At 41.0% G+C, this 27889-nt stretch overlaps 1 protein-coding gene across 1 annotated transcript in view; it reads left to right on the forward strand.

The window, feature by feature from the left end:
- Positions 1 to 27889, forward strand: part of gabbr2 (gamma-aminobutyric acid (GABA) B receptor, 2) — a 186771-nt gene that overhangs the window by 154563 nt on the left and 4319 nt on the right. Inside the window, exons 14-18 of the mRNA XM_065470984.1 lie at positions 15586 to 15696; positions 18081 to 18305; positions 18515 to 18697; positions 19075 to 19204; positions 25517 to 25634. Coding sequence (XP_065327056.1) covers positions 15586 to 15696; positions 18081 to 18305; positions 18515 to 18697; positions 19075 to 19204; positions 25517 to 25634 — 767 coding nt within the window. The remainder of the gene's footprint in view (positions 1 to 15585; positions 15697 to 18080; positions 18306 to 18514; positions 18698 to 19074; positions 19205 to 25516; positions 25635 to 27889) is intronic.

Consider the following 27889-nt stretch of genomic DNA (forward strand, 5'->3'; position numbering starts at 1 on the left):
TATATAGTTAGTATAAATTTTTCCATCTGCTCCCTTGGTGAAGAAGACAAACACTTCTCAAAGGCCTCCACCACTGACGCAGTACAGTACAACATGATTCACTTGTGAATAACACAGCCAATTAAGCAGCCACAACACAGGGCTCATGGCAACTTGAGGCCTCGGAGGACTCAATTACTGTTCTCGGTTTGCAGGGACAGAGGATGAGGTAGAGAGAAAAATACGTATAGGGAGAGATTCCTGAAAAGAGGATAGTGTGTTCTCTTCATGCTGGAAGTACAGAGATTCTGCTTGGCACCCATATGCATTATGGGTGATCATTAATAATGACTACGTGTTCGAGGAGAATAACTGTGTTGGATTCTTTAAATAGGGAACTACCTTATGGGGATTTCCTGCCCCAATTTCATCCTGTATAAAGATAAATGAATATTTGCAAATAGGTCATTTATAGTCTGCTTTCATATTGTGTGAAATCACTGTTGCATTTGATGTTATTAGGTGCTGGAGATGAATGTGTCTGTAAGCAGATTAAGTCATTCTGTGAACATAGTGCACTTGCTCATGGCAGGTTCAGATAGGTCTTCTCTGTTCAATTAATGTTTAACACGACAGGTCATTTCCAGTAATTTCCTGAGGAAGACTTTATATGATATATGAGGATGGTGTTCTGTCAGACACTGTAAACAAGCAGGAAGAGAAAATGAACGGAAATTAATTCCTGACAGCAAACCCCCCTTTTTTGGCACGCGTTTGTTTGACAAAGGATGATGGGAAATGTAGTGAAGCAGGTAGAATGGAAAGGGGTTATTGATGACATAATGATGGGCTTTTATTTCAGTGTAATGCGGTGTGTAATGACTAAGACTGGTTTACAAGAAAACCCAATGCCACCAAAGACTCTCCAGGTATTAAACCAAATTGTAAATTTTGTGCCTTTAGAAAGAAAGCGGGCAAAGGATCAAGAAAGAGCTGAGAGAAGTGTAGCAGGAAGGCTGAAAAGGGCATCAGTAATTGCAATCCTCAGTACTTCAATCAGGAGCTAGAGTTAAATTAAGCTTTGGAAATTGTGCAGGGCTATGTGTGTGTTTGTTGCTGGAAAATGTGGAGTAAATATGTAGTGCTTGGGTGCTCAAACTTTCACTAATATATGGGACCTATGATTTAAAGGGACATTGAGGGCCAATCTGTCCTAGAGAAGAGCATATCTGAAGATGAAGTTTGGAGTCATCAAACACTGACCTGTCTGCAAACTGGAAAATGGGCCTTTTTTCAAGCACCAGGTGAAACATGGAGCTAAAAGAGAGATGGCGCTAAGGGAAATCAGAGTTGGAAAGAAAAAAGAGGAAATACTTAAGAGTGAGGTGATGTATGAGAGTAACTCGTCATATTAGATGGCTTATCCTTCAAGTTCTACGTGGCTTTCATTTCTCACTGAATCGACTGAGTTACAAACCCTGATTGTGGCCCTTCAGATGAAGAAGTCCACCGGGGTGTTAAAGGGGTGTGTCTTTGAGTGGACTGGATTTTAAAAGTTTAGATAATGGGGAGGGACATGTGAGTGGAAATTGTAGTTTATTTCCACAGATGATCTGCCATCACGTCTTTATGTTTCACATGTTAGCAATGCGGTCACTTTTGCCCCATACACAGAATGAGTTTAGACACAAATATCAACAATTCATCAATGCATCACGGCAATGCTCAGAGTCCCCTCTGCACTTAAACACACTAATTTTGAGGGAAGATGAGCTAGTGGAGACAGGTAGAATTAAAATAGAAACAATCTGTTGTGTGAAATACGTGTGACTGAATATTTATTTATTTATTTGTATTTTAAGCACATCTCCTAACACATTATAATGCTGACACTAGTAAGCAGGGTCACACCAGATGTCTTGTTAACACAAAACCGTCTGGAAGGTCTTCTTTGGTGGCAGGCACTATCAAAAAGTATCTGGCAGGTGATTGGATGATATATTACCAGCATGTATCAATCAGATCAGCAAAGTGCTCCCAGTGGTTAAATCCAAAGGCAGTCATTAGAAAAAAGAAGTGCTTTTCTTTGTTCTTCCTTCACTGACCAAATACTCTCCTGTTCAGCTCTGACTGATGCTACAGCAGCTTCTAGTCTAGTTCTGCCATTTTTGTGCAACCATTGAGCTTTGAGTGTACCTGGATATACTTTAAGTTTCTAGATCACTGGATATTCTTATCTATGTATAAACCCAGAATAAAAATCATACCTCTAAAAGGATGCACCTGCTTCCCAGCAGTACACAGATCTCATTAACACTATTCCCACTTCTCTGTCATGCTACCACTTCCCACAAGTACATGGAATTCCCCAGCACCGTACAAACTTTCATAATGATGTACCCGCCACCTTTAAAACCGCAGCAACAGCGACATAAGGCAGTTACAGTTGCGCCCAACATACAGCAACGCAGATGGGCGGTTTGATGGAAGCTAGGGTTATGGCGGGGAGTTGTGTTAAAGAGCGGCAGCCACATAAGCGTTTGGAGCCTTTGATAGCAAAAGCCTGAGCAGAATGTGAGGCTATACCGCAGCATTTGCATATTCTAATGAGTCCAACGTTCAGGGTTAGCCGCTTACACTAATGACGCGTTTAGCTCTTAATAAATCAGTTAAGGCAGCTCCCCGTCGGAGCCCAGGGAGCTGCACCAGTGTGAGTGTGTGCATATTTCATTATAATGTAGCTTTGTGTGTTCGTGTGTGTCATTGTGCCGTAATAATACGAATGCATTAGTGAGTAAATAAGTCTGTTTGTGAGCGCTCATCTACTTGTTTCTATTTTAGTACTTGTGCCATAATGTCTGTTTTTTAGACTTCACTTGTGCGCATGTGTGTATGTTTGTGTGACTTTCATGTGCTTAAATTGTGACAGTGGAAGGAGCAGAACCTTATCTTAACCTATTTTGTTAGGACAAAAAACAACATTGCATTTTACCTCTCAGACTGAAAATATGACCGATCACTATTGAGTTGTCTGTTACAATTTTACTTTAATTCATATATCACCATTGCTTCTACTCTCTCTTTGCACTGCATATATTACTTAGCTCTTCTTTATGTAACTATATAGGATATAGTCAGGCTGCTCAAAAGCACTGGAGAAAGTCATCTGGTTATTTGATAATAATAATTATTATTATAATTATTACATTATTTATTTTTATTTAATTATTGCCAAATATTAAAAAAGTAAACCTCTCATGTTTGGTTGCACAACTCTTGCACAGAACACCCAAAACGTATCACACTGTGAAAATGAATCTGGTGATGACAGTGCTAATAAAACACAGCATTCTGCAGTAAATGTTTTAGTGCTACTAACCAGGGATCGCAGCACACTTCTGACTTCGTTGATAATGTGACGATTCATGAATTTTTCAATTCATAGCCCTCACATGCTGGTAAAAATACAAATATGTGAATCTCAGGTAAGAAAGTTCAACTTGACACATGCAGCTGACACAACAAGACCAATTTAATGCTTCAGATTAAAGCACACTCTTACACAGATAGATGATACAGCATCTACTGGTACCTGGCGGGGGGGATACAGGAAGTACAGGCTCCTGTAGCCACAGACAATCATCACTGAGTAGACTGAGAATATGAACCCATAACCAGTGGTTAATTTCTCTGCCTGAAGCTCTAGGGGTTTTTTTCTGCTTTGTCGAGCACTGGCAGGTCAGCCAGTTATCTGAACAACATGAAATCAGTCTTTTGTCAAAATATTATTGTGCCCTTTTCTTTGCAGAGATGAGAACAACAGAAAGAAGGAAGGGGGAAAAAACCCTTTCACAGTTTATGCCAATTTGGCCCAGTAGTGGTTGGAAGGTCGTTGGGCCACGGTTCTATCAGAGGGATTAGTCCTCAAATGGGATTACAGGCTAGTATGAAAAAAGGAAGAAAAGGGGGTGGATGCTCAAGCAAGCAAGAGAGCAGAAATATTGAAATGCAGACAGACACATTTAAGTAAAGAGATCGCTTTATCTTCATTAGTGGGGAAGTGGAAAGGAAGAGGAGGAGACTGTCTTAAGAGGGATGGAAACTGAATGGTGAGATGTGAATTCTGTAGTTTAATGAAGATTAAAGACCGAACAGTTTAAAGTGTATGCATGTGTGGAGACAGCACAGAGGACAGTGAACTCGTGTTTCGTTATCTCTGTTGTTTTTTTCCCTCTTTCATTCCACCTCTACCTTCAGTTCTCCCTCTGAAGTGAGGCAGAATAATATCTGTGAAGATGCACTGGAGTGGAATATCCTAGTCACCCATCTGGTATGACTAGGACACTACAGTAAAACCCACACAAGCTCTTTCACCCAGTCACACACACACATATACACACACACGCGCTCATACAGTTATATGGTGTTCACATATACTGTGAAGGACGGCTGAGACCCACAACTTGGAGTGCCAGCGGCATGTTGCTGCCCTGCCACCATGCCCCCTCTGCATGTAGGTCAGCCTCTCTGGGCCACCCCTTCCCTCCCTCAGCTATCTCCCTCAGCTCCTTCCTGCCCTTCCCTGATGGCTTATTTTTTTTCTATACTTCTGCTCATTTCTCATTCTCACACTGAGAACGTGCTGTCCTGTTTTCAGTAAGAGAGACCACAGTTTACTTTTGCTTTCATTCATGAGCTGTAGGGAAAGATTGTGTTTTGGGTTAAAATGTGCCCCTCAAAACAATAACCCTACGTACTAATGAATGATGCAGTGCATATAAATGTGATACCAACAGTCCTGTTTGACATATTGGGAAAGACACCCATCTCTGTTAGCGCTGATGACTTTACCTCCACCTCTGCTGAACTCCCCTGGGGGTACCACAAGGCTCGATTCTTGGACCTTCTTTTCTCTTTATACCTGCTCCCATTTGGTGCTATTTTCCAAAAAGATGATATTTCCTTTCACTGTTATTCAGATAACTTAGATAAAGTTTTATTTTCTACTGTAGAACAGTGTAGCTGTAGCACACTGTAGCACCAACAAGTATCCCCCTGCATCAACATTTCCTCTCTGGCCCCATAGGACAAAATCCTTATCACTAATTTACAGTAGGTATAAAATGAATCCTACTCTAAAGCTCAATACTCATATAAACACATTGGGAAAATTATTGCTTTATCCAGTTGAGGCTGGTGTCAAAAATCAACCCTTATCCATCCAAATGCAACCTTGAAACTCTAATACATTCTTTTATGTCTCGTCTCTTTTGCTGCAATGTGCTTTTTATAGGAATGAGCCAGCCCTCCATTGCTCACCTACAGCTTGTGCAAAATACCCATTGTTAGGTTTTGTATTGTTGATTGTCATTTATGCTTAGAAATATCTACTCATATATGCTTAGAGTTTTATAATTAGTTGTAGATTAATAGAAGTTTGATCCTGAGTAGTCTGCAGACACACGTTGTGTGCATTCCAGAGCACTCTGGCTTTCACACCCACATCCTGGGAGCATGGGAGAGGTCGTACCTTGTCTTATTGTTTTATGGTAGGATAAACGTATCTATGTCTGTTTTAGTCTAAGTGCATTTTGTTTAGATGAACTGCTGGACTTCCAGGCCAGCAGGGTTAGGAAGTCATTTTATGACCACACACACACACACACACACACACACACACACACACACACAGGGTATTCTTTGTTCACATGTATACCTATGTAAGCTGTTATATGTTAATGACACTATGCATATGTATGTAACCACAATAAAAGGAGTGCTATGGGGAACCTGGCTGAGAGTCTGACGGAGGTCAAGTGGGTGGAACGACACTTGGCTCCAGGCAGGCCTCCTCATGCATGAGTAACACAAGGATGTTGCCTACTTGAGTCTTGTTCTTTGCTGTGTAGCAAATTGTCCTGAACGTTCCAGCGAATAGGTTTATGCTACAAACCTATCACCTATGCTTGATTTTTATCTGGTGCAAGCGAGCAAAAGCGCATCACTCCAGTTTTAGCTTCCCTTTACTGGCTTCCGTTTTTTTTACATATCTCTTAATGATCGCGTCTCATTTTAATCTGTCTGAATTGCTTGACCTATGTGTCCCACCTTGTTCTTCCTAAGCTCAGCAGACTACATGCTTTTACTGCTTCCAGTGACGCAATGCAAACTCAAAGGGCTTTCACAGTTGCAGCTCCAAAACTGTTGAATGATTTGCCACTGTCATTCAGGCAGTCTCCTCACTAGCTAGTTTTAAATCTTGCTTAAATACAGACTTTCACTCCCTGGCCTTTGACCCAGTGTGAGCATGACTGTGATTTTAGGTTACTCCTTTATTGCTTAACGTCTACAGCTCTTTGTGGCTCTTTATTTTTTACCCTCTGGCCTTTTATGTTTGGTGTTATTGTTCAGCACTTTGGTCAGCCCTGTTTTTGTTTTAGAAAGTGCTTCATAAATAAAATGGTATGGTACAGCATGATAAGGCCCTAGCCTCAGGATCTCAAAACTGAAGCTCAGGCAAGTTGCTTAAAACTGCATTTATACTGATGGCCAGCAGTAGGCATCCCCTCTGGTTACAAAGAGTGAACCAGAAAATGGTCACACTGCTTATCTGATGTGACCTCAGTACACACTGTGATAATTATGTTATGTTCTCATTTGGATGTTTATGTTACCACGGTATCACAGCTGTAAACATGGTTAACTTTAAAAAGTGAAGATTCTCTGTGTAGAAAAAAGTGTTTCCAGCTACTAGCCAAAGAGCAAAAGTCAGAGTACAACTCAAGTATAAGTTAGGCCTAAAGTTATCAGCCTTGGCTCAGGAGATAGAGCAGCTCCTCTATCAGGCAGAAGGGCAGTGGTTCAATCCCTGCCTCCTCGTGTCCATGCATTGAAGTGTCCATGGGCAAGAGACTGAGCCCCTGATGCATCTATCAGGGGGTGAATTTGTGATCGTTAGAATTTGCCTGATTCATAGAGTAAGAAAGAAAATCTATGTGAATAGATGAATGTGTCTTATAGTAAATCAGTATTCATACAGAGTAAAATGCACTATGTGAGAACCAGTCCATTTACCACTGATTTCTGTCTTTTAGACCCTGACAGATGACTTTTGTGCGTCATCCCATGTTTGTCATCTGACGCTCAAGTGACACAGTCAGGTGCTTTGCTGCCACAGAACAGCAAAGTGCCTGATAACCTCAGGATAAGTGTGGAAATGTCTTTTATTAATCTCATCACCTCTGTGGAGAGGTGAGATGAGATTCAGAATTACAAGCTTTCAGCATCACTCTATTTATGGCAGTATGACAAATGTCTTTGTTGTTGCTTGTTTGTTTGTTTTTGCAAAACACCGCATTGAAAAGTAGTCAGATAAAAAAATATGCAATTCAGCATTGGCAATACCCTGCATTAAAAAAAACCACATACGATACCCCCTGCTATTGTTTTAAATAAAAATGCCCATGTTCTAAACTAATTAGGTTAGCACTTAGTGGTGTGTTAAATCATTATTTTCACATCATATAATAGTATTAACAATCTGGCTTTCTACTCTTTTTTGGGTATAGTGTAGATATGTGTATCTATTACACACACACACACACATGAAGAGAGAGAGAGTATGCATAGTATGCAAACGGCTACTAAACAAACATCATAATTCGTCATACAATGAGAACAGGACAAATCAACAATTAACACTGACTAATTAATATTATATTATTGTATATATTGTTTGGAGTTTAGTCTGTTACTGTAACTATTTTTACCATTTCTCCTTGGAGGAACTGTAACCCACATAATTAAGAAAGTATTCTGAAAGTTATAGGATACATGACCTGCCATTATCCAATGACACATCTGCTTACCTGTATCTTTTGCTCGTTTCTCCTTGTAGGAGCCATAATTAAACGTATTGAATTTTAATTATCACTGGGTTTTCATTTGTTTGGTTGCTATGGTGATGTGTAACGGGAGTCACGTGGGTGGTAGCGGTGACATTAAGAGGGCGTTGTCAGTCTGTCTTTCACTGGTTTGATTTTGACAGAGAGGAGGGCTGGGTAGCCGTAGTTTTTGTTGACCGCAGCACAACGAGTTTCCCCTTGTTGCATTAGAGCTGTGATGTTTTAAGAGTTTGAATCGCGAGCCGATCACATTGCTCTGTAAACTTTACAAGCACTTTAATAAACAAGCAAGCAATTCCACCTCTCGCGTTATTGCGTACAGTTGACAGCGCGTCAGGTAAATAGGCAGGCTCCATCCCCAGCATCTAGCGACTGTGGAAGTCGCTACACTCCTCCTCTTCATTCTCTTCTTTTTAAACTTTAAAAACGGGTTGTGTGTGAGACTTTAAGTCAACAAAATATAAAATATACATTTTAAATTGTTATTGATCCCTTTACCCCTAGTCCTAAAGTGTATATTAATTTTTTTACTCTTAAATATTTATTGTTCGTTTACTTGCACTGCTGTAACTGGAGCCTCGTCGTCTCGTCTCTCTATATACTGGACTGTATGTAGCGGAGATGACAATAAAGTTTACTTTGACTTCAGCAGCAAGCAGGCGCACCGAGGGCTCTCGCGCTCACTTTTCGCGTATAGAAAAACATCGGTGCAAATTATAAGTCTGTATCATGATGTCTGCTGTTTTCGTGTTGTTGGTTTGTTTTTATTTTGTTTTATTTTGCGAGTTGGTTATTAGATGCTGCTCCAGCCAGCCAGTGAATCCCCCGCCGCCCCGCCCTCTCCTCCCTGTGCCGCAAGCAGCAGGCGCACCTCGCAAACGGAGGGCGCCCTTACTCCCAGCAAATGGGCGATAGAAAACCGATCGGTGCCTATGCCATTCCCAATATGCACTGGCGTGATGTCGGGGCAGCATGAGTACGAGCAATTTTTTTATTTTTTATTTTTTGCCGATGCCCGTGATGCCGCCCCCCACCACGATGCCGCCCCGGGCAGCCGCCCGTGTCGCCCGTATCTAAAACCGCTACTGTATACAAGAAAGAAAATTGCAGATTTTAATGTGTTAAAGGCTAAAAAAGTTTTAACCCTCTCAGGCTCAATTAAGTTTTTGTTGCTAATGCACAACCAAGTCCTGCAGTGGTACTTCTGAGTAAAAAAACCTCATAAAATATGTATGTGGGGTAATCAGGTTGTTAGTTTTTAACTGTTGCAAATCGGCAACGCCTGCCTGGAGAGGGTTAAAAGTCAAGTCCAACAGTTTTGACGATAGCTTTGTTTCTTGTTGCCAGTGTTACTGCAGTATCAGATCACAGTGCACAGTGTGAAAAGATTTCTTTTTGGCTGCAGGTAAAATATAGGAAGTATAAGAATTTGATTGCCTAGAATCCATACAGTTGCAGGCAGCCAACTGTTCCATTTAGGACATATAATAAAACTTGAAAAAGTAGGTTGGATAATGCAGGATGAATTCCAAGATGTTGTGTTTAAAGTCCTCCACTCAAAACTTGTGTTTTGGTTACTGATGCGTCTGATGCATGTTCAGATGGTAACTAAAACTCATTTTTCTTATGAAAGTGCCAGTGACCAGTTTGGAAGTTAGTCCTGATCTTACGGTAGACATACAAAAGTATTGTGTGAAATGTTATATTGGGAATAGGCTTCCAGTGATGTGGCAGAAATCATCATTTATTCATGCAAAGGTTGACATCTGGCTTATGCATGGATCTGTAGTTGTTTCTGTTGTAGGGTCTAGAAATAAAAGTTCCTAAATGGTCTCTCTCTTTTTGGCATGAACTGGTGTCATCTTCCATGTCCGACTAGCTGAGCTAATTACCAACTATGCACTGCTCCTTTCTGCTTGTCTAAAGGCCTTTACTGCTGTTCAAAATTTCTTAGAGGGTTCATGAAAACGGTCCTGGCTCTTTCTCAAATGAGTTCCTACAAATTACTCTGGCGCCAGGATGTCTTTTATCTTTTCATCTTTTTGCGTTCTGGGGTTTTTGATGTGGTTTTTTTCCACCTGCCACTCTTCCAATTTCTCATCCTCCTTTTTTTCATGTCTTTTTCATTCATTCCTTTAAGCACCTACATCCTTTTCACTTATTATCAGTATGCTAAATACTTCCAGTTGATTTTTACACTTTCCTCAGTATGAAATAAACTATATTGCAGTATACATAGAACTTTCTGGGTATCTCCAAAAGCCATTTTAAAGCTATAATTGCAAAAAAAAAAAAAATCTATGTTTTCATGTCTGAAAACAGTGTATGGCACACAGGATAATGTGTTTGTCTGACATCTCTATCCATCAGACAGCACTGTATCAGTGTTTCTCTCTCTGTCCCCGTGCCCAGGCAAACAGTTGGCTGGGCCGATTCCCTTGGCATCAGAAAGCCGTAATGCCACCCGCTGACGTTCAACACATTACCAATCACAAATCACAAAATCCAAGCAGTTCTATTATTACGAGATGTACATCATATAATATTGCTTGATGTTTTCAGATAAAGTTCAAATGTTCTAGTGTTATGTATGTGCAATATATATATATATATATATATATATATATATATATATATATATATATATATATATATATATATATATAAATATATTTAATCTCTGCAGTAATCACAACAAAGTAATGTTAAAAAGGGATTAAAAAATGGCCACTGTAGACAGTTATCTTTTCAGTAAATCCCATTTCCGGTGCTTTTCATGTCTTTTTTTCACCACAGTCATTTTCATCTCTTTTGCCCAATGTTACACTGACACAGACTGTTGCAGTAGTCTAAAATTCTAGCCAAGAGACCTATATTATTTTTGTCCTCATCTCTCCCTCGTTCTTTCACAGTGGTGAAAATCTCCTGCGTTTTAATGGCTGGTTTGAGGGATGGAGTTCTTCTGTTCAGTTTTTACCTAATAGCTTATTTCTACACACATGCATACACAGCGCACAAACAGTCAGAATGTGCACAAGCTGGCACCCACAGTGACATATGTTTCACACTGACACACCTCTGTGTGAAGTAGCTGCAGGTGACAATGAGTGAGCTCTCCACCCCCCCTCATACTGGTCTATCTATTCTTGCTGTCCAGTGGGCCAGAGGGCGTGATACAGTCAGATCGAGATCCATATCTTAGAACAAGCCCCAGTAGCTCTACTTTTGGAGTCACGGGAAAACAGAGAGGCAGGATTCTCCATGCGGCTGTAGTTTTTGTCTGAGCTCTTTTCATCTTTTAAACCACTTCAAAGGAACATGACAGTATTTAATGAGGGTTTAGTGAACAAGTGAAATTTTCCGAACACATCATTCAGTTTAGGTTTTTTGAAACCTTCCTTTCAGGCAGCTCTGTCTTTTAATTAATTCAGTTCAGTATAATAATCGACTTGGGGTGGGGGGGAAAAATAGACTTCTTTTTGAGATAGATAATTCATCACAATGAGCATATTCATGTCTAGTTTTATTTTTGTACAAAGGCTCATCGTTGTTGCGTGGTAACAGGAAACTTCAGTCACTTGCTGAACAGAATCCCGTTCATAAGCTTAGTTACAGAAGCTGGAAGACGAAATGGCCAACAATAGGAATTTCTAAATTTAGTTTTGTGATTTCAAGTCTGGTTTTTGCCACTTGTGCCAGTGTAGTAAGTGCAGCTACGACAATAAACAATAAATGTTCATCCCTGTGCAAAACCATGACATATGTATCAGATTGTTGGAATCTTAATCTTTATCTCCACCTTTTCATAGCTCTTTCTGATTTCCTCAAGTTTTCCCTTTGAGAAAACAGGATCAGCATCATCTACTTCTCGATCTGTTCGTTCCCTTGATTACTCCACTTATTTCACATTCAATCTTTCCATCCATACTTCATGCTCCGGTCGTCTCTCCGTCGCACCCTTCGTTTCTTCTCCCCTCTTCTATCACTCCCTCAGTCGCTTCATCTAGATCCATCTCTCCATAGACAATCTGCCACCACTGTGCCCGCTGCAGCCCTCCCAGAGTGATCCCGTTAGAAGGCTAATGCTCTGAAAAATGACAGCGAACCGGCACTTTTACCGCCATCACCACCGCCTGCCGCCAACAGCCTTGTTGCCTGGCAACTCCCCAGACAGCTTTTCTCCAAAAGGCGAGAGCTCCTGTCTGCTCTGCTGCGATAGAGAGCCAAGCCTAATAAGCATTATATCTCATTTTGTCTTATCATTTAGTTGTTAGTGACACAAGTTTGCTCGGAGCTGCGACTATGCAAAGAGCGTCGATGCAGAATGCGTCTCTCGTAGTGAATGAATAAAATGATTTGCAAGAAGTGTGACTTCCTGGAGCATTGTTGTTGGAATAAGAGGCTGCTCTGCCAAAAACACAAATATACAAAAATGACAAAGATGCTGGAGTATGATGGAGTAAAGCTGCTCAGCAGAAAAGCTCTCAAGAGGTCTGACAACATAGATCAAACAAAACAACTTAAATCAAAGGTTCATAATGAATATCTGACATTTAGGTTCATTTTTGTCTATTCAAGCTCGTCTCTGAATCCTTTAGATCCTTTACACTGAGCACAGCTGTACTGATCGATAAAGTAAAAATCAGGAAACTAAGATGCTTGCACTTTGTCGCATCTGTGCGTATTTAAATGTTGCCACAAATAGTGCACTGCAACTTCATCACTGAAGCAGAACACAAGAGATACATGGAACGTATGCCAAGAGGCATTAATGGAGATGCTACATAATTCAGCTGCTGATTTGTACAAGTATAATAACACCATAAATTCCGAGGAGTTAGACAGTAAATGCTGTGAAATTACATCATACATCGCCTGTTATGTCGTGTTATCGAATTAAAATAATGTCTTAATCGATCTTAACAACTTGTCAGCGGTCTTTTCTAAAACAGAATGTAACATCGCTGATTTTATCTGCTGGTGAAAGTAATCAGCATTTGTCTTTCTTGGGCGTCCATTACATAAATGTCTCAAGGCTTAGTCTTTACAGGCTGTTTACTGCTTGTGGATATTTGACATCAGAAGAGCAAGGAGAAGGAGTGGAAAGTTAGATCAAAGGAGACTCATTGTTAGTTTTTTCACAGGCTTCATCAGATAATTTAAAACGTACTTTGCTGCTCTTCTTCTCCTGTTAGTAAAGCCTGGTAATTTTAGGATTTTGTTTCAATATAGGTCTGACAGTACATAATTACAAAAATATGTTATCAAATTGCTGAAAATGCTTCAAAAATGTTGTCTTCTGCCAAAAAAAAAAAACAAGTTAAAAAAAAACAAAAGTATTTAATGTAAGCATTGTTTGTATCATGTATACATTAGAGAAAAATACTGCCCTTCTCTGCGATGTAGTCAGCAGGTTGCAGATTGCTTGTTTTCATTGTTTAAAAAACGCATTACTTCCTGTGACCAGAGATGAAACCAGTAACCTGCTACTGCCCTGCGACTTGGCAAAAACCAGGACATCTCATGCATAAGGGATGCACAGATATTCTCATGCTCAAAGCATTACTAAGCTAAAAATAAAATGAAAGTAGAAGCTCCCTGTAGCTGCACGATGAAAATCTTAGGATTCCTTTTCTGTTCTGTGTCAACTAATTGTGGTTCCATGTAGAAAAAAAGAAGAAGAAAAAAAAGCCTTTCTGTGCGTCATCTCCTGTCCCACTTTCCCGGGTTTCTACCTCTGATGGCTTTTAAAGCAGAAACCCCGTTCCATCAGTCCTTCACCTAAAGCTAACAAGAGTCCAAAACTCACGTCCCAGAATATTCTCAGACGTGAGCGACATGAACCACGCGGCTGCCACGGAAACTCTCAGAAGGGGTTACGAGAGTGCTTTGACAAAGTGTGTGAACTCCCTGCCACCGAAGCGATCCTCAGTCTTCAGTATGTTTCTGCTTTGCGACATCAGAAGTTTTAAAGATTGTGGAGAAGTTGCTGTGGGGGGAGGGAAGGGTTCTGTCTGGTATTTTTTTATTATTTCTTTTTTTTTTTGCAAACCATCTGCAATGTTTAACTTACTGCATATGTAATCCTGTGCAGAGCTGAACATTTGAAACAGAAAGAGCAGTGAAGAGAAGCTGAGTAGGGAACACTGTGGAAGTTGTATTTCTACGATAGAGGCATGGGAATAAAAGCTAGGAAACTGTACTATGATATAACTCGCCAAGGATACCCAGAAATGATGTGTTATGGGCCCATTTTCTTTTCTTTTCTTTCTTTCGGGTGAGTCAGGGCACCTCTTTAAGCACCAATTACCCATTTTAAGTCATCATCCTATAGAGAACCACTAATATAAATCCATCGAGGTCATGAAGGGAGGCCTGAATAGCTGTAATCTCCATTAATGTGAGCTGAATGGAGAATATTCATGTCAGAATGACAAGTGCACAAGGTACTTTGGGGTGTGTATGTGTAGGTGTGCATTTATGAATGGTTGAGAGCATTAATAAAAAGTACAGTGTCATAGGTATGAGGATGGAAATGAGGCAATCTTTTCAGTGTATTTCTTTTCCCTTTATTTACTCTTCTTTTTTTGTTTCCCAGGAATTTCGATTACAGACTACGTTTCGTGAAAAATGTTATTGGGTTTGCTTATACACACATACGCTCACGCACCATCTGCTGAGACATTAGACATGTCTTATTGCAAATACTAAACATGCACACACCTGGAGAGCATCATGGCATTGTGCCTGGCCTCGCCCCAGGTGTCTCACAGTTGATATATTAGAGTGGCCTCAGATGAGTCCATGCAGCCAAGCTAATGCTCTTATTAAAGGCTTTTCAAAGGTAGCGAGAGGGGAAAAAGGGAAAGGGGAGGTGACGTGTTTTAGCGTATTAATATCCACCACAGGTGCTAATTTGCTCTGCAAGTCACTCGTGTCATGAGCTGTGGCGAAAGACAAGTGGAAGCGAAGAGAAAGCTGGAAGGAACGGAGAGACGATGGCAGGATTAAGAGATAGCGTGACGGAGACTGAGTGAGAAACAAGAAAGAAAGGAGGAGGTGTAAATCACATTAATGAATAAGCTTCATTAGTTGTGCCCATTAGCATCCTAAGCACAGATTAATTTAACTTTAGCTGACTTTGGAGAGGCCCAGTGGCCGTGATGGGGAAACAGTTTGATTTCACACCTGGATAGCTGATCACAGACACCCTGAATTTGCAGGAGCATTGGATAGTCTGTATTTCCTTTGTGAAATAACCCACAAAGCGAAAACTAATGTGAGAACAGCCGAAAGGCTCACTGAGGGCTTTCTTTATTTAGAGCTTATTTAGAGTGTTTTTCTGTTGGTTTTATCATTTCTTCCAGTGACAGTGTTTGTCAATGCAATAGCAAAGTGGGTGGCACTCGCCTTGCCGTCACAGTTAAATGTTGTCTTCCAACATGTCGGGTTAATGTTTTGAAGGAACCAAAACAGCAATCTTTTCCTACTCATAACCAGGCGGTTTGGACACTAAACTAACCGAACAGCCAGGGAAAGTTAAAGAAAACCTACCTAACTTGAGCGGTGCTAGTGTGACTTTTTGTAACACCTGCATTTTCTAAAACGAACAGCAATGTTTCAATCTCTGGGATGAGAATGGTACTTTTGTGGGAGCTGTACTCAGTTTTTTTTTCTTGTCTATTTGTTGTTTTGTCAACAGGCCGACCCCCAAGGCCGAGACATTGCCATCCGACCCTTCTTGGAGCACTGTGAGAACACCCACATGACCATTTGGCTGGGCATCGTCTATGCCTACAAGGGGCTACTAATGGTGAGAAAACAGGATTTCGTCAAATGTAAAGATTGATCTGCAGATGTGTCTGCTGATGTGGCTTGGATTTTCTTTTGCAATCTATCTCTAGTGTATACTTTATATTTACCAATAAGTCTATATAAAACACCTTTTAATCAGGAAAAACAAAGCAAAGTGCAGAAGGAACAAGAGTCCCTCTTCCATTTTGGACAGACATGCAATAGATGATTGGGACAAAAACACAATTTTTGTAATTTTGCTTCTGTACGCCACAACACTGGATTGTTCCTCAAACAATTAACATGTGATTGAAGTGCAGACTTTCAGCTTTATTTTGATTTTTTTCCCTAAAACTTTAGGTGAATATTTTGGAGGATCAGGAAGGACCCTTCTCTCCAATACAAAGACCTGGAAAGAGAACAATCTTCAATAACACAGGAGAAGCTTTGATTAAAAAAGGGAAAAAAAATGAGAGTGGATAATGGCTTCCTTTTTTCCTGACTTTATACTTTCCTTAACAGTTTCAGAAAACAGATATGACAGATTTTCTCATCTAACTCTTGAGAAGCTGAATGAAAGCACGCAGTTTGCAATATGTCAAGCTACTTGTTTCATTTGCACTTGTATGAGTTTATGGCTTGATTGCCTCTTTTTCTAACTGCTACTGATTTAACACTTACAGACATTAAAGTAAATTTCTGTTTGTTTTTTTGTTTTTGTTTTTTGGATCAGCGATATTGACTTACTTTAGACTAAATGGTTCTCCTCAGTGATTTCATTTGAAAAATCTGTGTTACTTTAAGCTCATCAGCAGAGCACAGCTAACGCTACATGCAAACTCTGAATGTGTAGTTATTATCACTGCTAGATAATATGTGCTTTAAAATCTCCATGAAGAAGAAGAAACTGTATAATGCCTGCCACAAAAGAGAGAGACTGAAGATAGACCAGACATTAAAGATAAGTGTGCTGCACATGTCCAGCCATACAAACACACAGTCAAACATTCATTCCGAATGGAAAAACAAGACCCAAAAATATTGGGAAAAAGCTTAAAGAAAAAGCTAACCTTTAAAACAAACCACAGATTCTGCTGATCTAATTCAGCTGTTACAAAGTTTAAGAAAACCTCTGTGGTCACCTCTAGTTTTAAAGTAAGAGCTTGGAACAGTTAAAAGACCCTGATCGAATAATCGAAGAGGCCAACTGCTGGAATAAGGTCTCAGCAGGTCTGCCTTATAGCAAGGAGCCTGGCTATGAAGGGCTTTGTATGCTATTAATAACATTTTAAAGGGAATTCTGAATTTCCCCGGAAGCCAGTGAAGGGCAGTAAGGATAGGAGCGATGTGCGAGGGCTGAATAGTTTTTTTAGCAGCCTAGCTGCTGCATTTTAGACCAGTTAAAAATGGGCTAGGGCTTGCTGACGGACGCATGTGAAAAGGGAGTGAGTTGCAATAATCAAGACTGGAGAAAATGAAAGCATGTACTAAATGTTCCTCATTATTAGGTGTTAGTAAAAGCTAGATTCTGGTGATGTATGACTCATCTTAAGCAGACTGAAAGAATAAAGAGTAGCCTGGCTAAAAATACTACCTAAAAGTTTCCAAAAAGGAAAGATGGAAGGAATGAGGAGATGGTAGAGGAATAAGCCAAGAGACTTTCATGTAAAATAATAAGACGGGAACAAAGAAGTTTAGCGGTACAGAAAGTTAAAGTGATGTAATTGACAGGAGCCGTCAACTCTGCGAGGCACCGAGAGGTACAGCGCAACACCAAAACGTTTATGGCTTGAGTCATCCCTGCTTTTACACGCATGCAAACTCACATATGGACACATACAAGTACATTGCAGCCGTACCTGACATCCACATGCTCACACACCTCAGGTGCACTAAGCCTCGATGACTGCTCTATTAATTCTTCTGCTTGTCATTCCACAAACTCTGATTTAGACTTTGAATAAGCAGGCAGGCCATCTTACACAGCTCACTGTGAATTATTCAGCAGTCTGCTGCTGCTGCAACAAACAATTCACTCGCACATAAAATTTTCCAGACGTGAAACTAACTGCTGTCTCTTTAGATTGTATCTCAGCCCTTAGCCACGTCATCATATAATGAAGTTTATTTTTGTCTGCTTTCAGCTAAGTGAAATTACACAACCCCCACTCCATTAGTGTTTAGCATGAACAATCAGAAATAAATTAAGAATGAATAATTCTTCTGAAAGACCTCAGACAGAAATGTAAACAAGCAGGAGGAAAATGAGAGCTGCTTAAACGTCACTGATGGAGAAAGACAAGTCCAGACTTTCTATGACCAAAGTCATTCATTTGTTCTCAGATCTTTGTGTGATCTTCTCTTAAACATAACTCATATTCTTCCTTTTCTCTTCTCTTACAGCTGTTTGGGTGCTTTCTGGCATGGGAGACCAGGAATGTGAGCATTCCCGCTCTGAACGATAGCAAATATATCGGAATGAGCGTGTACAACGTCGGCATCATGTGCATCATCGGCGCTGCAGTGTCTTTTCTGACGAGGGACCAGCCCAATGTCCAGTTCTGCATTGTAGCGCTGGTGATCATCTTTTGTAGCACCATCACGCTCTGTTTGGTCTTCGTTCCCAAGGTCAGTTTTTATAGGACAGTGAGGGTATGTGTGTGAGCGTGGCTGAAAGACTCTGCAATGACATAAACTAGAGCTTTTAATTATCACTCAGCTAAGTCCTGAAAGCTGAAAACGCAGCGTAAACAGTTATGTGTTGATTTTTTTTGCACTCCTGCAATTTTAGAGTGCGAGAGTGCAGCTGTGACTAATGCCCATAACTCCACTTTCAGCTAATTACGATGAGAACAAACCCAGACGCAGCCACCCAGAACCGCAGATTAAAGTTCACCCAGAATCAGAAGAAAGAAGACTCCAAGACCTCCACCTCAGTCACCAGCGTCAACCAAGCCAACACTTCTCGACTGGACGGCCTTCAGACTGATAACCACCGCCTCCGTATGAGGATAACAGAGGTCAGCCAGTTACAGCTTCTTTGTTTTCATCTTTTAACCATTCATCACCTTTCAGACAGGACAGCGATGCAGTGGGCACAAAGAGTAAATGTTCTGTTACACTGACACAGAGTGTCATTTAAAAAAGATTTCTTTGAAGATTTCTTCATCATTTTGGCAAAGTAGCATTTGCAGCAGTCAGTCACACCCAGACAAACCTTAATTTAGGTTTATTTTTGGCTGATAACCTCACAGTGTGTAAGCTAGGCTGTCTGTGGATAATTCATGAAACCTTGGTGTGAAACAATAGTTAAGTGATGGGGTGAGAATGTACTTACTTTAAGTGATCAACTGTAATACTCAATGAACTAACAGAAGATTTTTTTCTGGGTAAAAAGTTGGACAAAGAGCTGGAGGAAGTGACCATGCAGCTGCAGGACACGCCGGAGAAAACTCCCTACATTAAACAGAACCATTATTCGGATGCCAATAACATTCTCAGCATACGCAACTTTACAGATGGCAAAGGTGAGATGCTCGCTGCATGCTTTCATTTAGCCCTGGTCAACTACTGCCATACTGTTTTTATAGCTCTGTTTTTATATCTGTCTGACAATAAGCATTTGAGGCACATGGGAAATATTCCATATTAGTGAAAAATTGTTTCACTCACAGAACCATCTGTAGCAGGGGTGTCAAACCTAAAGCCAAGCAGCCAGAATCGTCCCTGATCCAGCCCACCGGACATTTTTGGAAAGTGTAATGAGTTACCAAAATGTTTTCTGTAATTTTACACTTTTTTTTTTTTTTACATTTTAAGTCCAAAGAGTCATGCTGACAGATTTCTTTGATTTACTACGGCAGCGTGTTTTTATCATGTAGAAAAACTGAGGTGCGCTGAGATGAAAGTGCACCACTTTTTCATATATTGAGAAATCTCAGAGATTGAATGTGCAGTTAAACAACTTTTCAATGACAGAAAGTGGAGTTTGAGCGGTCTGGCCTATTTAGGATCAACGTAGGCTCTATGCGTCCGATGATGTGAAATGAGTTTGACATCCCTGATCTGTAAGTTACTTTAAGTGGCCATGCCTCTTTACACAGCGGTGCCACTATAGTGCATGAATTAGTTAGTTATTAAAAAAAATGAACATTAATCATGAAGCAGGAAAGAAGCTATAGAGATCAAGACTGCTTTTGTTTGTTTCTGTTGTAATTTATGCACTTTAATATCAGAATTCGTATGTTGTGATCATGCACTGTGCTAGTATGTTATCATTTTGTGGCTCCGTTCTGTTTCACATTAGTGAGTGTAATTTACATTTTAGTGGTTTGTATCACAATTTCAGGACTATCATAAAATCCTGAACTGGCTTCAGTTTCAAAGTAATCCTCACATACGTTATCTAATACTAATTCTTTGCCACCGTTACAGTGCATTTCCATATTCAGTGGTTTTAGTAAAGGATTTTAATTCTGCTTTCAGAGCAGCTGGATGAAGGAATATCTTTCTTTTTTTCCCATTGCTGGAGCACCTGTCAGCAGGAGGGACACAGGAGCATCTGTGACGTCTGTAATGAGTCATGAGATTAGCTACAGCACCTCAGTACACGTATGCTCCACTGCTGTTTGTCAAATTTAGCGCATATTGTAGTCACACGTCATTCTCGCCTCACTTTCAAACCCTGGTGTACACTTGGTTTTACACCTAATTATTTCTTGTTTGGGGCGTAGTTTAGTGTCTGTGAAACAAAGTCGAGAACCATATAAGAGTAAAGAAAAGTTTGGGAGCAGGTGAGGTGAGTCATCAGCGGGCGAGACTAGTTTATGGAAACACAAAGAGCAAATCCTAATTTGCTGAAATATAAAGATGCATGTCCTATCAGTCTTTTCCAGCAGAGAGAGCTTCTGGCGTTTTACCCTCCAAACTTCTGCCTGTGCTGTTTAAACCGATGCATGTATGGCAGACATTATGAAGTCTGCTGCCTCAAATTGAATCAGCGAATCGTTACAGCCCAGCAGCGTCGCTTTGCATTAGGCACCATTTTAAGAGTCGCAGAGTGACGCTGATGTACAGCAGCCGGATCCAGCGTGTCTGCTGCACACGCCAGCACAAAGCTGCTCTCAGGGGTGTCTAATGGATCTGTCTGAGCTCGGGAAGGTAAAAGAGCACAACAGCTGCGCTCATTCTGCCAATTGGGAGCAGAGCGTGTTGGAATTGTTTGAGAAGTTCCTCATCTGTGAAAGTTCATAGTTACGCAGTGAACTGATGGCTGTTAATGAGCACATTCAAACAGAAATGTGTGTAATGCTTCTTTCTGTGTGTTTTGGCGTATTCTCTGCCCCTGCCTTTTGTGTTTGTGCTAAAATAAGTGTACACCCTCCTATCTGAAACTAAATATAGTTTGGCTTTAAAATTACTTTAGGCCATTTATTGATATTATATGACAGTGCCGAGGATACAAGGATAGATTTTATATAGATATGTGATTGTGGCTGTTGAATATGGAGCTGTCAGGCAGGAGGAAAAGAAGATCGCAGAGGAGATTTATGGATATATTTAAGGAGGATGTTACGGATGACTTTGGCTATAGCAATTTTATTTATGTAGCACATTTCTTTGAAAACAGCAAACTATTAAGTGTCAGCCTGGGTCAAAAAGAAGTTTTGATTCTGTTTTTGAAAGTATGCAGAGATGTAGCTTGTTTCAAAGGTGGGGTGAGATGGAGGCAAATGGTCTGCTGTGGTGATCCCTAAAGGGAGCATCTAGAAGAAAAACAGTGGTGGCAGAGATGAAGCAGGTGGAGACCTGGACAAAGATCTCGGGTGGAGGTGGGTCACACAAATGAGAGCCTGAAAGGCAAAATGATAGAAGAGCACTGAGACTGAACAACAGCCAGGACAGAGGCTGATTGGTTCACAGAAAGTTGCCCAAAAAAATGATTGGGCCAGCGTGATGATGACAGAGTTAAGTTTGACAGTGATGTAAGGAATAGAGTAGCAGCTTGAACACCCAGGAATTCAGGCAGATGAGTGCCGTTACGACCCGGCTCATAGCCGCAACATAAAAGATGAATACCAGTTTGTGGGATGAGAAGAGGCTTTATCTTAAAATGGACAACCAGGTTGGCTAAAAATGGCTGGTGCCACTAAGGCAAACACAACAAAAGAGATGGACAAAATGGTGAACGGAGAACTAAACTATACTGGGAAGACTAAACTACTGACCCTGAACAGAAACAAACCTGAACACGAATAACAGCGAGCAGAAAACAGATGACGGTTGGGCAGCAGGGAAACACACGGATGAGACACGGTGGATACACAGACGGACCAGCCAAACTACAAAGACAGAGGACGCGACTTAAATACACACAGGGAAACACAGGGAGATTACACACAGCTGGGAATAATCAACAAGACGAGACAGAGGTAAAACTGAACACACTCACATGAGACGCAGACCTTCACAATAAAACAGGAAACGAGAACACTACACCAAGACGCAGACCTGACACTGAGAGACAGAATGACACATGGACCCTGAACTAAACTAAACGTGAGATACAACTGAGAACAAAATCCTTAAACATGACATAAAACAAAACACTGACAACATTAAATCATAACATTTCCCCCCACCCAAAAATCAAACATTTAACCCCAAATGAAAATGTTTGATTCATGACCTAGAAAGCCATGAATGCTGTAGTCCTGGAGGACCAGTGCACAAGGCACTGGCCGCTATTCTGCAGGCAGACGGAATGCTGAAGCGGTCCTCCGGACCCTCCAGCGGAGACGAACGTTGGCTGGACAGGCCCCTCGGACCCCTCCAGCGGAGACGGACGAAGGCTGGACAGGCCCCTCGGACCCCTCCAGCGGAGACGGACGAAGGCTGGACAGGCCCCTCGGACCCCTCCAGCGGAGACGGACGAAGGCTGGACAGGCCCCTCGGACCCCTCCAGCGGAGACGGACGAAGGCTGGACAGGCCCCACGGACCCTCCAGCGAAGACAGAAGGCTGAAGCGGTCCTCCGGACCCTCCAGCGAAGACAGAAGGCTGAAGCGGTCCTCCGGACCCTCCAGCGAAGACAGAAGGCTGAAGCGGTCCCCCCCTCGGACCCTCCAGCAAAGACAGAATGGACGAGCCCCCAATTCTGTTACGACCCGGCTCATAGCCGCAACATAAAAGAAGATGAATACCAGTTTGTGGGAAGAGAAGAGGCTTTATCTTAAAATGGACAACCAGGTTGGCTAAAAATGGCTGGTGCCACTAAGGCAAACACAACAAAAGAGATGGACAAAATGGTGAACGGAGAACTAAACTATACTGGGAAAACTAAACTACTGACCCTGAACAGAAACACAAACCTGAACACGAATAACAGCGAGCAGAAAACAGATGACGGTTGGGCAGCAGGGAAACACACGGATGAGACACGGTGGATACACAGACGGACCAGCCAAACTACAAAGACAGAGGACGCGACTTAAATACACACAGGGAAACACAGGGAGATTACACACAGCTGGGAATAATCAACAAGACGAGACAGAGGTAAAACTGAACACACTCACATGAGACGCAGACCTTCACAATAAAACAGGAAACGAGAACACTACACCAAGACGCAGACCTGACACTGAGAGACAGAATGACACATGGACCCTGAACTAAACTAAACGTGAGATACAACTGAGAACAAAATCCTTAAACATGACATAAAACAAAACACTGACAACATTAAATCATAACAGTGGATACAGTGTGAATCTTCCTTACTGAGCTTATTTTAGTTTGTCTATTTTAGCATGCGTGGTTTCAAAGGTCAAATCAATGGATCCCACACCGTAGTTCAATTAATAAAAAATGCATCATCTTACCTGTTGTTTTACATTTGCTGAGGAAAAAATCTGTCGAAAGTGGAGGCAGCAGCTGGCAGCTGACATCAGGTTCAGTGTAATGAAGTAATATTCAGATTGTGTGGGCTCATAAAACTGGGTCTATTTTAAGACACAGCCTTTTCTAGTGCTTCCTTGCTTATATCGTCAAAGGAGCCCAATAAATTAGATATGTCAAAGAAGATGTAGGTTAGTAGAAATTATTTATTTTAAACCTTTCAAAAATTAAAAGATGATCAAAGTATATATGAAAAAATAGTTTTCTCTAAATGAGAAAATATTTTTATGTTTGGGCTACAACGTATCAGCTGCTGGGTTGCTGAAATTCTCTTATGGAGACAATAAGAAAGAGAGAGCGCGCATAAGGCGCTGCTCACAAATGTCAGCCTGACACACATTCTGGCAATAAAATCACAGGTCGTTAAGCTTCCTTTAAAGATCATCAGCACATAAACTTTTCCCAGCTTCATTCTACTTATGCTTGACGGTCATCATCATCATCACCACCACTGGCTTCTAACTGTAGTCATCAGTATTCATAAGAGAGCTGGTCTAAATGTATTGGGGGCTGTGAATGAGTGGCTGTTATAAGGGAAGAATGCTGTGTCAACAGCGATTACGCTCACTCACAAAGGGTGAGACGCGACACTCCACCTCTCCCTCGCTCTAGCTGTCTTCATGAATATGTAGAAGCACATGGCGATGCTGAAGAACACCAGGAGATGACAGTTAAGGTGCGGTTTTCTGACAGGTTGACAGCCATGGCCTGATTTTAGCATGATAAGTTAAATGCTATTATGTATAGATTAACAGCACTGAAAGAAAGACAAAATCTTTTATACTTTACAGTGTTTTTGTTTTGTTTTTTTACTTGTGGAGTATTTGAGAATTTTCAGGCTTTAAATGCCATTAAATTATTTTTTCATTGAAACGTTTTCTTGCCCTATGATAGGACGGTACGCAAGGAGTACTTGCCTGCTTTTCACCTCACAAGATCCATATATTCCCGTTTGAATCATTTCTGCCCAGATTTAAGCCATTAGATATACATTTTCTTTCTCTTCCAGTCCCGTTTAAGAAAGAAGACGGCTCATGTAGTGCTGCTTAATGCAGCTGGAGTGTTTTTCTCCCTGTTGTAAAGAGATAGCCTTAGATTACTGGCACACACAAACAGTAATGTTTTGGTGGCTGTGTGTTTGGTGGTAGAGCACTTAAGCCTCAGTCCTCAGGGCCAGTGGTTTGAATCCTGGCATCTTCAGCTGGTGACTCAGTGCACTTGTTCTGTTGTGATATCACCCAGTCCCCACTTCTGAAATGAATCTGGTCCAAGTGTTAGTGTCCACTTTCAAAGTTTGAGCAAAACAGGTTTGTTTTTTGCATCTCTGTCCAAAACATAGTCTGACTTGTATAATTTGTCTAGCATGCAGATAGTTGAGCGAGAAATCTTTGACTAGTAACAGTTGGGCAAATTAAATGTTATTATTATTATTATTATTATTATTATTATTATTATTATATATTTTTATTTTATTATTATTTGCAACCAAAGGCCATTTTCACCTGCTCCTTTTGAACTGATCTGTAACGCTAGTCTGTACATCATGCAAAAGCGGTCTCTTCATACTGAATGTTGATGTCAACACACTTGGTTTAACTTCTTAGTGTGAATGAAGCATATGCAGTGAGCATACACATCTGAGCTGACATGATCCTTCACAGACTAACTTTGCTAGGTGTGTGTTGACATACCACACACCTAGCATTAGCTGATTTATTAGCATTTGTTGCTATTTTTTGCATGGTTGGAAAGCCCAATGTCAGGACTGAAGGCCAATGCCTTATTTGAAATCCTGGTCATTTTCAACTTACACTGACAAAATATGACAGTCCAGGTGACAGCCTGCAATTTTCTTTATTGTCTACACATGTTTTCATGCAGATGGAGAGAAGTCGATACTGAAGAACCACCTAGAGCAGAAACCACAGGCGCAGTGGGGCTCCATGGATCCTTCCAGAATAAACAGAGGTCCTCTCGAGGATATCAACTCACCAGAACAGTGAGATCTCCCATTTCCTTAGCCCTTCTACTCCTGTGTCTCGCCCCCTTTTTCCCTCTGTCTTGTCAGCTTTCTCATCAGACGACATGTCACATGTAGCACAACCACCAGCAGCTATCAGGCGGTTGCTCTGGCAACAGAGCCTTGTGAAAGCATGGACTGGCCCTCTACTTTTCTCTCCCACGCAACGCACATACCATCAACCACCAACATGCATATCACCTCACAGAGTGCAAGTGTATTCTCCAAGTATGCTGAACGTCCTGCAGCTTACTTACAGCCGGACACACAAAAACACACATGTACATTTTGCATGCATATACATGCAGGTAATTGATTTGTTTTCTCAACTTTTAAAGGAAGATGAACTCTCAAAACATTCAAATGCAGATCTGCATTCACTTATTATTCATAAGGCAGCAAAGCTGAGGGATGTCAACTTCATCAATGGGGAGGGGGGGGACACTTCATGCATCATTGAGAAGTTTCCCTCCCACACACGTTTAACCAGAACCAGGAGAAGAATGCAGGATGTAGAGGGATGGATGGATGAAGAAAGCGGAGACAAGAGGCAAGGAGGATACAATGCAGAGCAGAGGGCAGTTACACAGAGAAGATGTTTAAAGAGAAAAAATATGTTTAGATAGGAAAGAAAGGCAGAGATAAGAAGGAGGGGAGAAAGAAGAAGGTAGAGACTCGCAGAGGCTTATGTAACCACTGATTTACAGCTCGCATTGGAAGCAGCTCTGAAAATAGACAGGGAGGAGAACAGAAGTAAAGGAACACTTGGAGCTGTTCCCATGCCACATGAATGTTTGATCACATGGAGGGAAGAGAGATGAAGGGAGAGAAAGAGGAGAGAAAGAAGAGACAAATATAAATAAGTTACAAAAGAGTTATGAATAGAGAGAGATCGAGCTGTATAAATATTTTGTGGCATGAAAAATGCAGGCGTGTGTTATTGTGAAGTGTAGCACCCGTGTCCTATATGATATTCCAAAAAAATATCCCGAAATTCCTTCATTAACTGTTGTGTTTTCATCACATAAAGTAGAACGGGTCAGAATAACTGAAAAGGCCTGAGGACCATTAATATTTGAGTTTTCCTAATTAAGACATTTTACTACGTTTAATGCAGAACAAGCTTGAATCTTATTAGCCCCTCTTAATTTTTTACACAACCAAATGCCGGTTATGTAACTTTCTTGAAAATGGCTGGCAGTGGCAATGGCTCTGGCGAGGTAGGGTGCAAACTGTCACACCAGGCGGAAGCATGAAATGTTCTTTTTCGTCAGACGATCCCAGAAGCGACGGTGGAAGGAGGAACGGTGGATTAGGGGCTTAGTAAGAAGAAGAAGCTAGAGAGGAGGATGCTAAAGAATACACAGAAAACAATTAAAGAAATTGCTGAAGGCTTGTGGGAAGCTGTGCAATGCCAGATGCCAGTCTTTTATGATCCATCTTTTCTGTTCGCTATGTTCAGTTTCTCACTGTAACTTGATATGTGTGAAAGTGTGTAGTGAACATTTTAATAATAAACCGAGCAAGACCACTGCATATGCCACTTCCAGACTGTGACAAAATTGTTGTATTGACAGCAACATCCAGCTCATATGGCCATATTGCTAAAACATAGCATTTTATTGAAGTCTTTCCAGGATCAGATCTGCCTGAAAGAGCTCCATTGCTAAAATTAATGAAAAATAAGATGCTTACTACTTAGTGAGGAATTCAATTCCGTCACTAGCTTTATGGCTAATGTGTTAATTAATTTGTGGGGGAAAAAACTGCTGCGGTTGGTGCTGATAACCTGAGATGAACTGAATTTAGCTCTGCATATCCCATATGATGCTCAGATAAATCATGCAAGAGGAATCACTAAAAGCAGATGAAGTGCACTGTCCAGGGCACAGCTGCGAACGCACATTTGAACTTACAAAGACACTAATTTGCAAATGACAAATACTGACTCGGAACTCTGGCAGAGGGTCAGCAAGAGTAAAAATGGGGTAAATTCATTATTAGAAGCAAAATGATCCAGCCCTGGTTAGATTTGTACAACAAAGCGATCCAACGTGATAGACAGACACATTGGTTCTCATTTATTAATATCTGTTCTTATCCCGCGCAGAAAACGGCTTATGCAAAATTACCATCAGATTTATGAAACGTATGTTCTCACCACTGTGGGTATGTCAGTAAATCAGAATCATTCTGAACCAACAGACTTGTGCAATCTGCATACAGTCTGATTA

Source organism: Pelmatolapia mariae, linkage group LG22 (genome assembly GCF_036321145.2).
Source record: "Pelmatolapia mariae isolate MD_Pm_ZW linkage group LG22, Pm_UMD_F_2, whole genome shotgun sequence".
Lineage (NCBI taxonomy): Eukaryota > Metazoa > Chordata > Actinopteri > Cichliformes > Cichlidae > Pelmatolapia > Pelmatolapia mariae.